Genomic DNA, 17,399 nt, shown 5'->3' with positions numbered 1-17,399 from the left:
GGGAGACAGAAAGAGTGGTATTTATTAGGCTATTAGCATTGTGTTCAGCAACCAAATTTTATACTTCGTATTAGAGTTTTATACTAAGAGCAGGCATTTGATAATGCATTCAATATATATTGAGTTCAGATAGATTATGAACAATCAAACTAGATAGCATTTAGTCACAATGATCATTGTCATCAATCACGAAAACACACTGAAACATACTCGGCCACGAAAGCCATGGGGAAAAAGAATGATTCTTCATCTTGCTATAGAATCTTATCATTAGCTTAAACAATCAAATTTACAGGAGCTGATACATCATTCCTTACAAGAGATTCTACATTTGGACCATACACAAAAGTTTCAACAAAGCCTGCATATCTAAACCTTGACACAATGACACTGATAATAATGTACTATACATCAAAATAAAGAGAAGCAACTCGAAACACTACTGCACTAGTATATTTACAGCAAAGCTACAAGTATTTGACTAAAAGTGTTCAAAATCTATGCTGCGTACTCCTATAAGACCTTCTAGCTTGAGGCGTACATGAATTCAAGTATGTTAATTAAAAAATGAAATATACACTGAATCAAAGATATACCTTGCTTCAAAGATTGCCTATAGCAGATGTGCCTATTCATGCATACAAATCATACTTCTTTTCTAATTTTTTAAACTGCTGAAGCAAATACACCTGTCACAAGGAAAAGGGAGAAGTTAGTAGAGGAAACAAGAGTATGGGTGCATACATTTTAGATAAGCAACTTAAGAATGTTACAACCTTGCAGGTCCCCTCTTTAGCAGTCATAAAAAGTACTATCAGAGGAATATATGAGTCAAACCGAGTACTACCCCCTTAGGTTTAAACCCATTTAACCCAACTATTAAATTGTGTTCTCGGGAGAACCATGCTTTCGTGCTCCTGAATTCACTGCAAAAAAATATGTAGTTCAACAAAAAATAATATGATGAACAAAAAAATATCATGACGATAATAACATGTAGTTCAACAAAATAATACTTTCTCCGTTCTCTTTTAAATGCAACACTTTCCATAAATGGAAATATCATATTAAATGCAACACACTTTATATAGTAAGTTTTTTTAATTGAATTTCCAGTTTTACCGTTAGTTAAACAACATTATATACTTTAACTATTCAAACACCACTCTTAAACATAATTAAACCCAAGCTACTCCAACCCCCAAACCATTGTACTGGTGACTTCACCTCCCCCCTCTTTCTCTGTCTTCATCCTCATTTCCCCCATAGCCACCGTCGACCGAAACCACCACTACACCCACCGGAACTACCACAACTCCCATTGAAACCACCATCACTCCCACCGAAAACCGCCGAAACCACCACTACACCCGTCAAAGAACTACCACAGCTCCCGCTGAAACCACCACCATTCCCGCCGAAACCACCACTACACCCACCGAAAACCTCCGAAACCACCACAACTCCCACCAAAACCAGCGGAAACCACCACTCTCTCTCTCTCTCTCTCTCTCTCTCTCTCTCTCTTCAATTCTGGAATTTTCCCCCAAAATTCACCAAGAACCCTAATTTGTTTTCCTTATCTGAGCATTTGAATTCCATATCTGAGACCCAAATTGTCGTCTTTTTGAAAATGAACAACATATCCATGGATCCAAGTAATGAATCTCCTTAATCAATTAATTTTTTTCCTTATTGGAGCCCTCGTATTTTTGGGTGAGCATGGTGGGGTGCTTTATAAGTGGTGGTTTTGGAAAGTTTTGATGAGAGTGGTGGTGATTTCAGAAAGTTTCGTGAGAGTGGTGGAGGATTTGACTGTTTTTGGTGGGAGTGGTGGTGGTTTTGGGAAGTTTCAGTGGGAATGATGGGTAGTTTGGTGGTTTTCAGTGGGAGTGATGATGGTTTTGGTAGGAGTGGTGGAAGTTTTGGTGGTTTTCGGTGGGGGTGTTGGTGGTTTCTGATGGGGCTGGTGGTGTGTGAGGTGGGGTGGGTTTTCAGTTCACATGGGTACATCGCATATTAACACTTAATCTCTCCTTAAATTAAAATGCTTAAGCTCATGTGGGACCAAACTTTTACCTTCTCTCTCCACTTTCTTAATTTCTGTGCAAAAGTGTATTGCATTTAAAAGAGAACGGAGGAAGTATGATGAACAAAAAATAACATGATGATAATAACATTACACTTAGAGGTGTCAATTTGGGTGTTTGGAGGTGAGGTCGGGTCAATTTTAAAAGTTGAGTCACGCTAAATTATTGTGTTTACGCGAGTCAAAATCTAAATCGGATATTTTCGGGTCGGTTTCGGATCGGGTCAGGTCGAGTGTGGTTTTGACACCTCTAATTACACTAAAACATAATTTCAATTCATTTTCAAACCTATGTCATGATTCCAGAAGCACAAAGAGCATGGTGCTCAGATGCTCACAGTCACAGGTGCACTTAAAAACTAGGAATAACCTTCCCAATGGAGCTTCTAGATATTGTACAGAACAATGCCACTTTTAAGTTTGTACTCCCTCCGTCCCATATTTACATGCCTATTTCTCAAAAAACACGGGAATTAAGGAAAATGAAGGGAGTAGAGAAATGTTGTATTAGAAAGATAAAAAGTAGAGAATATTTTATGGGAATAACAAAAAGCGGAGAATGTTGTATAGGAAAGATAAAAAGTAAGTAATGATTGTTTGGATATATGTGTATTTTGTATGGGAAAGGTAAAAAATTGTATAAATTATGATAGAATTATGTGATATTTTTAGAAATAGGCACAACATTTTGGGACACCCAAAATGGAATACAGGCGTGTAAATATGGGACGGAGAGAGTATGTTTTATAGAATATGAATTAGCTTTACAGACATTTTGGAATGGAACATCCTTTGGGTTTGTAGTTTGCCTAAACTCTTCTACTTATTGGGATTTTCCAGGCCCATTTCACCTTCTCCAATAAAATAGCATATAGTTTTCTAAGATTCTTAATTAATACGGAGTAGTTAATGAGACAGGTTTGTTCCAAAACTGAGAGCTCAAATATATATAGATATAGGTATCAAAACACTTGTAATTTCTCTTCTATAGTAATACTTGTACATAAAAAATTCTCTGTAAAGCTATCAAGTCCCTTAATTCAGCTACTCTTCCCACACACAAAGCATCACTGAAGCACAACTTAGTCACTAAATAATCAAGACTGAACTGAAGCAAGTAACATTAGTGTTCGAATAGTGATGAAAAATCAGCACATGGTACATTGCTCAATTATTTTTGTAGATTTGGGGACATCTAATAAGAGACATACTTTGGGTGGAAGAGATGAACTTATTTCCAAATTATATGGCAGAATTTAGAATAGCTTTGAGAAAAAAATATATATATACTCCGTTTATTTCTAGCTGAGTTTAGGGCTCTTGGATGGATAACAAAAATGAGACAAATAGCAAGATATCAATAATTAGTATTTGTTTGGTTTAGGATGTAGGGTACATGTGATTATTTGAATACATATTTTAATCCTGTCATCAACCAATCTATAGATGTATTGAAATTTAATGTACTCCCGTGTTAATAAAGATAGATCATAGATGAATGCATAACATACCCGTTTAAAAAAAGAAATTATCCAGATAGCTCACTAATTGGTGAACGGTCCATAACACCAGATGCTATCTTTGCATTGCTCTGTAAGATTGGGTCAACATCAGGCAACTTGGGAATCTGCAATAAGTACAATTACCCCGTAAGAAGATTGTAATAACACTAATCCCCGACGGACATAACAATATTTGTTACCTAAAGTATATTTGTAGAGGAAATTGTTGGTAACTAGCAATATTCTTTTAAAATGTAAAATACTATAAGTTTCTAAATTACACAAAATGCATGCATACTTGTGCTAATAAATCAATTGTCCGTCGTAAGAGTCTAGCCAGATCACCCTCATCCATTGCACAATCCATCATGATTTCCCGCCAAGTTAGACCAGAGGCCCATGCTTCTACCATACCAGAAAATTGGCTATCCAAGCAGCAAGATATCTGCAGGGAGAGAATATGATATATTATATGAGACATTACAGCATTTTCCTAGTTCCTAGATGATAAAAGATGCATATTAAGCATTATTAAAATACCCAAAGGTAGTGACTTAAACATTTAATTATTGTAGAAATGGTTAACAAATGCCATAGTGATGATAAATGGTTAACAAATGCCATAGTGATGATAAATAACGAGTACAATCAATCAAAATGGGCCAAAACAAAATTAGTAGTACAATCAAGGAGATATAGGAATAGTGTCCCCGCTTTTATGATTGAGAAGATGTTAGTAGATACCTGTACATCATGTTTGTCTTGAAGCTGCAATAGATAATTCCTGGGTTCCTCCAAATGGTTTATAACGTTAATCACAGTGGAAGAAGGCTCGTATATATAGCTGCAGCCAGTAAAAACAGATAGTGGTGAATAAAAAAGTATTGCACAACGAATTTATTATTGCTGGTTCAAATTAGAAGTTTAACTTACTTGTGCATGAACGTGGAGCATATATTTCACTACACAACAGCTTCTTCAGCTCTATGTGAATTATTTAGTTTGAAAAACGAAACCAAAGTCTATCAAAGGAGAATTTATTGCAAGAAAAGTAATGATGGCTTTAACTTTGCTAAAATATGTATTTGCAAAATTACACACAACTGGTACAAGCCTAAAAGAGTGTATAACCTAGGGAATGGAGAGAGGAGAAAGTATAAGCTACAATACAATGTTTCCTGCAAAACTTTGCCACCAAACATGCACAATTATTGAATTTGTAAATTGACTTTCCTACCACTTTCTCACAAAACTTTGCAACCAAACACCTCATAAATATCAAAAGTGAATTTTTTAATGAAGGAAGAAGGTAGAATATCAAAAGCACACAAGGGTCAAACAAAGGAATATATAAAGCACTACTTCAATCTTGCCAAAGCAATTTAAACTTAGCATTTAGAAAATCAACATGGTACTACACCTGTTATTCTTCCATGGTCGGACTTTTATCCCTTCACAAACTAGGCTCCCACAGACAGCAGCTAGTTGTGCTGGCTGTAGGTCCAACAGTACTCTGTCTCGAAGAACCATTGCAAGCCAAAGTTCATTTTCTCCTCGCATCGCAGATGCAGTTTCTCCTAGAGGAAATATCACATTTGTATTGATATCTAATGCTCTTGTTTCATGAATCACATTGCTAATCTGGTAGAGCAAGAACACAAAGTCAAAGTCAAATTACTATCCACATTGTTGTAGTAGTGATTAGAGCACTACAATACCCAAAACTAGTGAGGACACTGACAAAGCAGGATCTGAGAAGAGTGAGATTATTGTGGCCTTAATCAGGTGTTTCAGAAATTAGCAATTCATTAGATGAATTGTAATCTTTCTGCAATAGCAACCTTGTTTCCCCTAAAAAAAATTACCAAATAATAAATTTAATATTTTTATATTCATTATTACTTATTACAAGTATAAAATAGAACAATGGGCATTAAGCCCTGAAAAACAATAAACCACAATTTGAACTTAGATTGGATCCAAACTAGCATGTCCCAGGTCAGATTGGATCTAATTGGAGTTGGAGAAAATTAGAATTGGATTTGGAACTGAATAGATAACCTAGAAGAAGATATCAAATCACGTTGAAAACAATGAAATTTATATTAACAGATATGCAAACACCAAATAAATTTTTTGAATAGCAATATACTTCCTCCGTTTTTATGCATGAAACACTTTTAAATTTACACTTCATATACTATACAATCTCTATTTTGGGTGACTTGAAATATTTGCACCTTTTGACACTCTCTCTTTATCTTACACCCACCCACATTTTCAAAGTATTCTTAAACTACGTACCTAAAGTGAGAATAACAAAAAAAAAAATAGAGGCAGTACATATAATGTACTTCGTATACATATAGGAATTGACTACAATGAGAAATGAGAAAATGAGTAAGCCACTAATAAGCTGCCATGAAAAATGCATATACATCCCAAAAATAAACCAATTTTACTACAAATTGTAAGCAATGACCGTCTATGCTTTTCTGGCCATTGTTTTCGTATAAATATGTAGGTGGACATAGCAACTTTAGTTGGTTTTTCTTATTCTAAAGAATCACAAGGGACGATTTCTAGATAATTGACCAAGTGCATTCTCATCCATAAATTATTTTTTACTTATTTGTAAATTATTATATTAATTTTTTTTTGCATCCCATTATATATAATTTACCCCTTGAGAACTTTATTTATTTTTATAAAATCTTCACAGCTTCTCCTCCAATACACAAGCAACATATTGAGTACCCATAGACCGGCCACAGCTGAAACCCCAGTAAAATACTAGAGCCAATTTGAAAAGAGAACAAGGCCGTTTTACAGTTTGCAATTAGAACCGAAGTAAAAATCTGTCAATGACAATTATTGTAACTCAAAAAGAGAAATAAAGAAGAACTACAGACACCTTTGAAAAGTTTACTTAAAGAAACAAATATAAAGAGTGGCTGGCAGAAGATCTAAAGAAAGCCAACCAGCCCTGGTAAAAAAAATGAAGTTGGAATTTAGAAAGAAATCTATGTAAAAAATAGAAGATTTTTATACTTAATTTGAGGTAAGAGATATCTGCTAGAAAATGACAGTTAAAAAGGTAAGAACCATATATAGGAGAAGGCTCTCGTGAGAACTCCTCCTTTATGTGAGAACACTCTATAGGTTCTAAATTTTTACTCGTGTGTTCTAAATTTAAATGTAATGTTCTAAATATTTACTCAAGTGTTCAAAATTAAGTCAAATGCTCTAAATTAGTACTCACATGTTCTAAACCATAAATAAGTTAAGTTAGATGTTATAAATTTTAAAATAACTTGTTCCAAAATTTTAACTTATATGTTCTAAATTTTAAAACATGTGTTCTAAGATTTTAAATCATATGTTCTAGAATTTAAAGCATATGTTCTAATTTTTACTCATATGTTCTAAATTTTTACTCACATCTTATATATTTTATACTTGGTGTTCTAGATTTTTATTCACATGCTCTAAATCTTAAATTAAATGTTCTAAATTTCGTCAAACAAATTTTCTAAATTTTTACCCACATGTTCTAATTCTTAAGTCAAATGTTCTAAATTATTACTCATATGTTCTAAATTTTAATTTTAGTCACATTCTCTAAATTTTTACTCATATGTTCCAAATTTGTACTCACATGTTCTAAATTTTAGATCAGTTCTCATATAAGTTTGTGTTCTCACATATGGACCAATTCTCACCGGATCCTTCCCATATATATATATATATATATATATATATATATATATATATATATAAAGCAAGACGACTAAGAACCAGAGAATGTTTAGTTGTTGACTTTTAAACTTCAGGTTGTCAAGATCATCTTTGGAGGCATTACCTGCAAAAACTCTTTCCATCCCGAGGGTTCAATTCTCTCAATTCGATCAATCAAGCGTTTCTCTCTGGTCTTCAGGCGCCTAATCTTTCCCACAGTTAACTTTGCCATATCCAAAATCTTCTTGTATTCTCTAAAGCCTTCTGCACGGGTAATCTTTTTCTTCAAGTGCGAAACTTTATTTCTTTGTTTTCTATAGCATTCTACCACCTCAAGTTGTGCTGGTGACATGTGTGATGCCTAACACAAGAGTAGAAGACATCGATGATATTCTTATTTAGGGCACATTGAAGCTCAAACAAACTAAATGCCACAATGAGAGACAAATACCAAATAGGTAAACAACAGTGAAGAAAGGAGGAAACAAATTTGAAAGAGACTATCAGCCAAAATAATATATAACCTTATCTTCTTCAGACAGGCTACTCAACATAGGAACATTTAAACTCCAAGACCACGTCTCCAGGGATCCTTCCATATGCCATAAATTTCCCAATTCAGAATCAACAAACCTTGCCCATTCCATTCCTTCCTTATCAAGAAGCGTGGTCAAAATATCTCTTGGTAAAGCATCACCTTCATTCAAAGCCATGTTTGGAAAACCTGTTCTGTATACTGCTTTGATCCACTTTTCAGTGAAAAGATACCAAGAATTATCTGAACCAAGAGCCACATGATAAGATGGCTCAAAACATGGCAGCCTTCCAGAAGCATCACTACTTGTCTCTGCTTCCACCATGTTCAGCTTAAAAGAAACATCATTCTGTACCTGATAGAAGAGGAAAAAAAAAACATACAATTTGGTGTCAAGAGCAATAGACACAAACAGAAGCTAGTTCACGAATTAGCATGCCACTCAAATTCTTATTTATCAGTTCTATGAAATACACATCATTGATTTTTACCATCAAATAGTCAAAGCTGAACCAAATATAAGCTATGCAGTAAAATGTTCTTAAGATTAATTGAGCTTTTAACTTGTACTGATAAAGATATTTCCTGTATTCCCAGAAGTAGGTAGGAGAAACCCCATAGCAGTTATTGATATGTCACAAGAGGACTTTGTACATATACGAAGAGAGCTCGAGGCATTTTCTGCAAGGGGTGTATAATTGAATAGAAAAACAACTTGTTGTAGACAATAAGGAAATGCCGATGATTTGGTGTTGTTTGCACACACTTCCTATTTCCTAAGACATAGTAGAATGAGATAGATATGCATAAACATGTGCAACTCATTAAGCCATCATGCAGACGACTATGCAATGTCATGTCTCATGTTTAACATTAGACCTAAACTTCAGGTTCTACATCTTAGTCTGTTAGTCATGAATACGGGAATCAATAAAGCACGACATTATGATGAAGCATCCCTTCATCCAAATGGTTTATAAAAGTAAGGTATGCAGCAAAGGGTTCTATACTGGATATGAATCTCTAATAGATAACAAACCTAAATATACGAATCAGCTACATAGAAAATTTTGTAAGTATTGCCATGGAAGTAAACTTTGGGAGGTGACAATGTGACATATGTACATGATTAATAGATGGCATGCCTCGCAATCTTTGTGCCTTTTAACACAACAGCATTTCAAAGTGGCTTCTAGCCTTCTGAAGGAGAAATCTCAACATGTTGGAGCATGGAAACCCACCTCAATCATACTGTATATATCTAATATAGAGAAAATAAGAGCAAGAAAGAGTGACTACAAGAATTGCACACTCACAAGGTTCTTTATTTTTGACCCGTCAAGTGACTGAACCTCTGCCAAGTATACTGCAACAATTGAGTGCTCAATACCATCGGTATCCTTGTATCCTAGACACAGAAAAGGTAAGTTTCCATCTCCCAACTCCTTCAATAAAGGTTTAAAAGAAGACATCCTCTCCAATTCCATCCTTCGTCGAAATTCAACTCGGAGTTGTTTTTCTACCTGAGAGAAACACGGGCACATTTTAGAGCTTACTATACATCAAAATGCATGTTATAGGGTCCTGGAGCTTTAAATACCAAACACTGCAACTTCTTCAGCTCAAGAAGAGAGCACTCTAGCGAAGGAAACAAATATTATTGAGATCAATCTCTACAAGTGCAATGCTGATTTCCAAATAAACATCACATTAATCAAGCAAATAGATTTATATTCTTTATTCCACACTATTTTTAGTTGTCCAAGATTCAGAACTTCCTTAGCGTAAATTTGAAAACACAAGCCCAAGACAGAACCAGAAGCGCATTATTATCAGATGAAATTATAGCTTCCATGGTTATGGACGTTATCCTGCATGTCCTTGACATATTTGGCATACTCGATATAAAATACCTTTTCAACAACTAATACCTAAAACTACTCTAAAAGCGCAGCAACAGATGCAAGAAGTTAATTAGATAAGCAGATAACAATTCCTACTCCCTGAAAGAGGAGGAAAAAAAAGGGTTCCCTTAAAGGTCTAAAATTCTAAGAACGAGACTTAAGAAATACTGCAACCAAATTTCATTAATTTAATTACCAGGAGAGAGGCATGGAGGAGCAACCTACCCTTAATTCTTCCTGCAAACCAGTAATCTCTTGGTACGCTGATTCAGACAACAACTTCCTGATTTTCATATCAAACGCATCATCACTGACTTCTGCAGTTAATAGCTCTATTTCTTTCTGAATTCTTCCAAGCTCCTCTTTTGAAGTAAGCATTACATTACTCCCGAGGTAATTTCCAAAACTTTGCTCAACTAACTTCCTTGCCTCTTCCAAAGTTCGTCCGACTTGAGAAACCTTGATGCCATCCACTTCATTTGATCGCCGGGTAACTTTTGCGCCCTATGAAAAACTCAAATTGGGTAAATTATTAATCAGATCGAGTAGGTAGCTAGAGTGTAAGAGATGACAGTAGGAGCATACCCCAAGAAGGTTCAAAACCATTCCATATGAAGCTGTAAACTGTGAAACAAGAGGCTCCACACTAGAAAATAGAAGCTCACAGCATTCTTCAGCACCTTCAAAGGGACCCTGAACAAGTACTACATGACCCTTTTCATCTATACCTCGACGTCCAGCACGGCCTGCCATCTGAAGCAACTCATTGGACCTTAGCTGGATACGTCCAGCTTCACTCCTTTTGCTGAGAGAAGCAATAACAGCTGTCCTTGCAGGCATATTAATCCCTGCAGCAAGAGTTTCCGTGGCAAAAACTACCTTAATGAGGCCCCGCTGAAAAAGCTCCTCTATGAATGATTTCCACAGGGGAAGACAACCAGCATGATGCGCAGCAACACCTCGACGCAGGCCCTTTACAGCAGGTTCTCTGACAGCATCAGGATACTGAATACGGAACCGCTTCAGGGCCAGTTCCACTTCAACCTTCTCACACTCGTCCAGAAGCTTGGAACCTTCAAGGTATTGAACAGCAGCATCGCACCCTTTTCGGCTAAAAATAAACCATATTGCAGGCAGCATATCTCTTCCTTTAAGATGTTCCAATGTATCTTCAACTTTAGGAACCTAAAGCATGAAGAATATCTCCTGTTATCTCATTATTTATTGAATCAACAATCCGAGTAGGAAAAAAAACAGCTAATAAGTTGCAGAACTGGCATTTAAGAAGTCAGCCACATGGATAACAATGATGATTACAGGGACATACAAGTGAACGTCGTATCATGTTTATGTCATTTTTTGACAGAGAAGATTGTCTAGACGATCTACCATACTCCTCATATATCAAATCACTGTCATCTTTACGTCTTCTGGAATTCTTACGTCTAGATCCCTCATCATTGTGAGAACTCTCTCCTGAAGCATAGAGACGTAGATAGCTGACTGAAACTTTCCTGTTTCAAGGTACAACACAGTAGGAGACAGTTAGGGTCAAAAGCAGATGCCAAATCTAATTGCATGAAGAAAATATTCTTTAAGCGAATCAGGGAGAAATTGAAATAAGAATTGAAACTCAGGTAATTTCCAGATGCCCAAAAAGACATGTTTTACACCAAGTCTAGCAGCCATATAAAGCATGTTGGGTAGCTCTTATGCTTTACCCTTATCCTTAAATTGAGTGACCAAGTATGCAATTGCATATTGACATCAATATTTAACATATATTAGCTTCTTTATTAATGATATAGGTATGACTGTTCAAATTGCTGCTCATAATATAAAAAGGCCGACTTTATAATAATGCAAAACATTGACTACCTGTTCATACTGGTTCCTTTCTCATCAAGAAGAGGAAGTAAAGAGGTCTTCGTAGAAAAAAGCCACGTCAATGGTACAGGACGTTTTGATGATGTTACTAATTCTGTTTTTCCATGAATCTAAACAAAAACAAAAGGATATCAAGTTAGATTGCATTTTTACTACATAAATTGCATCGTCTGAGATTTTTTTTCCCCTTTTTTCATTCAGTTAGGTGCAATGTACCGTTTGCTCATCCAGAATCTTTGAGTGTTAGTTACAAAAAGGTTAGTTTTGCTTCAATCAATTTAAGTTTAAGTGATAGTGAAAGGTGTGAAACTAAACAAGCCACAAAATATGCCATGCTTTTGGTTTAAACTCATCCAAAAAAAGTATTATAACCAGGGTAGAGTTGCATACTTCCATTCTTCTTTTTTAATCGCAACGTTTGGAATCTTACACCATTCAAAGATATTCCTTTGACTGTCTGTTGTGATTTACTGTATACGTTAGGCAAGATGTAGTTTGGTGAGATTTTTTTAAATTTGTCTCGATAAAAAATATCAAATTTTTATAATTTTACAAAAAAAATAAAAATAAATAAAGATGTTAATAATATAAAATGTGCTTTGGCAAACATGAAACTTTAAATGTTGCGATTAAGAAAGAACAGAGGAAGTACGTTTTTAAAGCATTCCTCCAAACCTTTGCAAAGCAAAGCAGTAAGACTTGTATAGGTGTACGATGTCAATCTGAGGAAAAGTAATTTTAAGTAATGCTACTGACTATTGTATTTGCAATATTTAATCATGCATCAACAGTACCTGTCCAATCCAACCAGCTAGCTCATCTGGATTTGCAACGGTTGCTGACAGACAAATAAGCTGAACTTCTTTTGGGCAATAGATGACCTAATGAGCCCAAAGAATATAGTCAGTGGGTACTGGAAATAACTAAAGAAAGAAATGCGAGAAAACCCGCAAGGAGAAAAAGAAGAGGAAAAAACCAACATACTGTCTCCTCCCAAACAGTACCACGAGACGTATCACTTAGATAATGTACTTCATCCAAAACAATTACATCAACATCAAAAAGCCCACTCCCAGAAGAAACCACTCCAACACTGCGTAAAAATACATAAAATCATAATAAGAGACATGAAGTTGCAGATAACCAAGACTAAAGCCAGGTGATTGGCAAAATTAAGTCGCATTCATAGTACTTGGAATCGATATTCTATTATCATATTTTAACAAACACACACACACAGCCCTTAAACCATAATAAAGTAGGAAAACGTACTAAATGATTAGCAGACACTGCCAGACACATGCTTGCGGACTAAGTCAAAGTAAATCACATCATTTATCAACCGACAAAAGAATGAAATATTGATGGTGATTACAAAGTCTCATAAATAGAATCACAAGAAAGAAATATCACTCAAAATTCTTCATTCTAAATGTTGGATATAGGGGTTATGCCAAGATACATGACACTTCAAATGAGACCCATTCACTAACATCCTGAGTCCTGAATCCTAAACATACCAAGTTTGACCCCATTCCCCTAAGACAAGAACATTGAGATTGGATCTTTGAAGATCCAAGGGGCATCTAAAGATCAGCGCCCACCCCCCACTCCCCCCCCCCCACCCCCCCAAAAAAAAAAATGATAATCTCTATCGACTTTAAGCATCATTAATTAAGATTCCTATCAATTATGGGCAAGGAAGTTGCTCCAATATTGATTGGTCGAATATAGTCATTGACCTAGGTCATATCTAAGGAAAACACGAGGCAAGGTTTCCATAGGCGCTTCGTAAACATTCTGACATGACTAGCTTCAGCACATATGTCAGCATAATTAAAATAAATGCAAATTAATGATTGTTCACTGCTCACAAATAATACAAAATGGGAAAAAAAAATATATACAAAAAGTTAAAACAAAATATCAAATAATCTATAGGCTATAGTGAATTTTTCCGTGAAGTGTAAAGTTCGAGAAATCGTGGGATTTAATTCAAAGATAAGAAAGTGTCAGGAAAGAAGCTTAGAGAGACTTGGAAATTAGAGAGAGAGAGAGTATTTACCCACACAAATCATCACTTTAAGCTATCGTATTCCAGTTGTTGAAGTCAATCAGAGTGTTCGAAGACACAGTACTAAGATGAATATAACATTTACAGAGTCATCTAGGATATATCAGTAGCTTACAACTAGAAGAACAGTGTAATTGATAGATTATTTTTTTAAGCTTTTAGATTGGGTTATTTGGTGGGTCTTTGGTGTACTATAAGTATATGTCGTCCCAACCCATAGAAATGAGGTTTGTTATCTTTCATAGTTAGTTCCACAAAGAATACAGATCCTAAAAAATACTTAAAGAGTTCTGATTTTTCATGGCATTCAGCAGCTTGGTGAATATAAGCCAGCAACTACCACACCACATCATACTACTAAATCATTAACTACCACCACAAATGCCGTTGAAGGCTATTTAAAGTTTTTGTCCATCGCAGAACATGGAGATAATGATGACAGTATTAGATGTTACTCTTTTTCATATAAAAATCATACAGAGTAATTTTTCTCCTCTCCTCTATACAATTTGCCACTCCCTCAACTCTATTACAGCTCATCTTTTTTATGTCTTTAATGAATAAATAGCCACCCTCACCCCTTATAAATGTCTTCAATTCTCAGTTTCTCTTATGCCACTAGCTCTCTATAAGACTATAACAATATCCATTTGTACCAAAACACCCAATTTCTTCACCCTCTTCTCCTGTATTGATTTTCAGGGACTTGGTTTCAGTACTTAGGGATTTGGTCCAAGTGCTCCATGTCCTCACTCCAACATAAGATTTGCTATCTCCTTATACTTCTTTCGTTCTATATTAGTTTACACGTGTCTTTTATCATGTTTATCGATGCACAAATTCAATCATTAATATTATCAAATAAGTTGAATAACAAAAGATTGATATTTTGGCAATACACTTTGAGATGAATCTACAAGATCCCAGAATTTTGCTTTTTTTTTTTATCAATAGTTCACAAAAAGGTGGTCAATGTAGAGTTATCAATAGTTCAAAAAAGGTGGTCAATGTAATGTTGCAAACTTGCAATAGTGGGAATTTTTAAACCTGTCAATTTAAAAAGAACATAGGAAGTGTATAACTTCGTATATCTTTATTCATCCTAAATCCCTTAGCTATTCTCTTTTTTCCACTCCCTCCTCTTATGTAGATTAATCCTTAAAACATTTCTCCAGGATGTTGCCAGATATCATCACAGCTAGTGGACAATTCTTTTTCTTCTAACTTTACACCCACCAATACTATTCACTTATGTAATGCTTGTATTTTCTTCTTTTTTTGTTTGAATGTTAATGCATTTTTTTTTATTCCCATGAGATCTTATAATTATTTCCTGTGTTGCTCATATGAGTAAATGACCACCAACTTCTGTCTACCTCACCGATCCTTCACCTGTTCATTAGATAAGTTCCTCCAAATTATTTGCTTATTCTTTGACACTTACATTCTTTTGATTACATGATATGAGACAGCTTACATTCTGCCTATATCGGATCACCAATGATAGCTTCCTATCGACATAAATAGCTCTAAACACATTTCCCAAAAAAAGCAATTACCCTATCTCATCACCTCTAAATCCGCTCATAGGACAACACTATCTTCACTTCACAAAATACTACCTCCGTTTCACATTAAGTGCAACATTTACTAAAAACGGTTTCTCCACATTATGTACAACAAATGTTTTCTTTCTTTTTCAAGTTATCATTTCACTCTCTCTCTCTTTCTCTCTCTCTCTCTCTCTCTCTCTCTCTCTCTCTCTCTCTCTCTCTCTCTCTCTTTCTCCACATTAAGTTTGTTAAGAAAATCTCATGCAATCCTATGGTAATGTTAGTATCTTTACAAATATGAAAATTACATACAAATTCATTATCATTATTGCATTTATGATAGCTTACCAAATAGGCCATAAGTTCAAAAAGAAATTGGAATTTATTTCTAACACAACACATTCCTGATGAATTAAGTGTTGTATACACATCCTAGGAAATGACTATAATACGTTAGGTAGACATGAGATGATTGGCATTTTATAGGAGTTTAAGTATAAAGCGTAATTTGCAAGGAATGAATCAACCAAGTCCCAGTTCCCACGTTCTAGCTAAGTTGTGGTTAAGAAACTCCTCAAATAATTACTTCTCTACATTTTATAAACCTATGTAAGTTTGTCAGCTTATATATTTCAAAGTGGCCAACTAAATTACATAAATCTATTAAAAAAAAAAATCATATTCCGTAAAAAATCCATTGTCATAATCAAAGTATACTCTAAAGTTAAAAAAATATACCTTTGATACAGCATATTTCGCAAAATTTCCGTTGTCATAATCAAAACTTTAGCATCTTTGTTAATAGCAGAATCTCCTGTCAAAAGGCCAACATTACTCTCTCCAAATGCATCCCTAAAAACGCACCAAAAAACAAGAAAACATATACACACAACCATTATTAAATTTGACTTATCAAATCAAAATTAGACTAAAATTTAACAAATTATCAAATACTATGCAGGAGTATTACCTGAACTCCCGAAATTTTTGATTTGACAATGCTTTAAGCGGAGTAGTATATAACAACCGCTTTCCTTTTGCTACTGTCGCCACCGCCGCCACCTCGGCTATCAACGTCTTGCCACTACTTGTTGGTGCCGAGACCACAACTGACGAACCTCTCAAAAATGCTTTGATCGCCAGTCTCTGAATTCATTTTAAAGAAAACAATTCAAATTATCAACAAACATATAACATACAAAAACACAACAAATTTGAACATGTAATTTACAATTAATTCAGAAAATTGAAATAAAATTAACCTGAAATTTATCAATACGAAAATCATAGATAGAAGCGAGTTCATCGGCGTCAATAATATCAGCACCAAACTCTCTGACTTCATCACACAACTTCTGAACTCTCTGCAACTTAGAATCATTGCTACTCCAAAACGACGCGTTTAACTCCTCGTCTTGAGTCTCAAGACTGTCAACTTCGTCGTCTTCCTCCAGCTCACCGGAAACTTCCGCAACATCGGCGGCAACAGAATCGACGTCGTATTCATCGGCAGCTTCATCGTCTTCGTCGTAGAAATCATCTTCTTCGGCGTCGGAAATTTGATTTTCGACGGAGGATAGAGAATTTGGGGATGTGAAAAGGGGGCGAAATCGGAAATTGGGAGGTAATTTGGGGGAATGAAACCCTAATTTGGGGAAATGGATGAGAGAAGGAGAGAGAAGAGTGAAGGAGGAGAGAGAAAGTGGAGAGAAGGAAGAAGGAATTTGGAGGAGTATGTTCATGGCGCGAGAGCTGTTGCTTAAGCTCTCTTCCTGTGTTTCTGTTTTCTAACACGCCGCTCAAATTCAATCTCATTTTCACAAATTATCGTCTTTTTTAAAAGAATTTTTTGTGAAACGACGTCGTTTTCAGTGAGAATTGGGATGGTTTTGTGAGTTAAGTATAATACAAGGACCTCACATTTACAATATTTCACCTTTAAGGACCTCCCACTTTTCTTTTCACCTCTAAGGACTTAACATTTGGTTTCCGGTGATAATTAACATATGTTAACTCAAGTTGAGTTAAACATGAGTTTAACAAACATAAAGGCTGACGTGGCATGGGAAAGCGTGCAAATTGTAAAGAAAACACCCCATATTCATTTCTACCTCCCC

The 17,399-nt window shown here is 35.3% G+C and overlaps 1 protein-coding gene across 2 annotated transcripts; it reads right to left on the bottom strand.

The window, feature by feature from the left end:
* Positions 1-228: 228 nt before the first annotated feature.
* On the bottom strand, positions 229-17,098 carry LOC110698094 (DExH-box ATP-dependent RNA helicase DExH15 chloroplastic-like). 2 transcript variants are annotated; one of them, XR_002506667.1, is made up of 18 exons: positions 16,545-17,098; positions 16,253-16,428; positions 16,021-16,134; positions 12,640-12,748; positions 12,450-12,536; positions 11,647-11,765; positions 11,096-11,282; positions 10,354-10,953; positions 9,994-10,272; positions 9,181-9,387; positions 7,854-8,219; positions 7,454-7,690; positions 5,012-5,232; positions 4,336-4,435; positions 3,890-4,036; positions 3,601-3,716; positions 777-926; positions 229-689 (listed from the first exon to the last, which is right to left on the bottom strand). XR_002506667.1 is itself a non-coding variant. In XM_021875498.1 (17 exons), exons 1-16 carry the CDS (start codon positions 17,022-17,024, stop codon positions 3,618-3,620), a joined length of 3,528 nt encoding a protein of 1,175 aa, XP_021731190.1. In that variant the 5' UTR covers positions 17,025-17,098; the 3' UTR covers positions 229-689; positions 3,601-3,617. The 2 variants fall into 2 exon arrangements, 1 of the variants encoding a protein (XP_021731190.1); XM_021875498.1 differs by lacking the exon at positions 777-926.
* Between the last annotated feature and the right edge of the window lie 301 nt (positions 17,099-17,399).

This window comes from Chenopodium quinoa, unplaced genomic scaffold, assembly GCF_001683475.1.
Source record: "Chenopodium quinoa cultivar QQ74 unplaced genomic scaffold, ASM168347v1, whole genome shotgun sequence".
NCBI lineage: Eukaryota > Viridiplantae > Streptophyta > Magnoliopsida > Caryophyllales > Amaranthaceae > Chenopodium > Chenopodium quinoa.
The sequence above is the reverse complement of the archived record's forward strand: the minus strand, read 5'-3'. Positions and strand labels throughout refer to the sequence as shown.

Coding starts and splice junctions, on each gene's coding strand:
- LOC110698094 (XM_021875498.1), bottom strand. CDS start 17,024: ATGAACATACTCCTCCAAATTCCTTCTTCCTTCTCTCCACTTTCTCTC. Junction 16,429..16,544: donor TTCGTATTGATAAATTTCAG/GTTAATTTTATT, acceptor AAATGAATTCAG/AGACTGGCGATCAAAGCATT. Junction 10,954..11,095: donor ACATGATACGACGTTCACTT/GTATGTCCCTGT, acceptor TTCATGCTTTAG/GTTCCTAAAGTTGAAGATAC.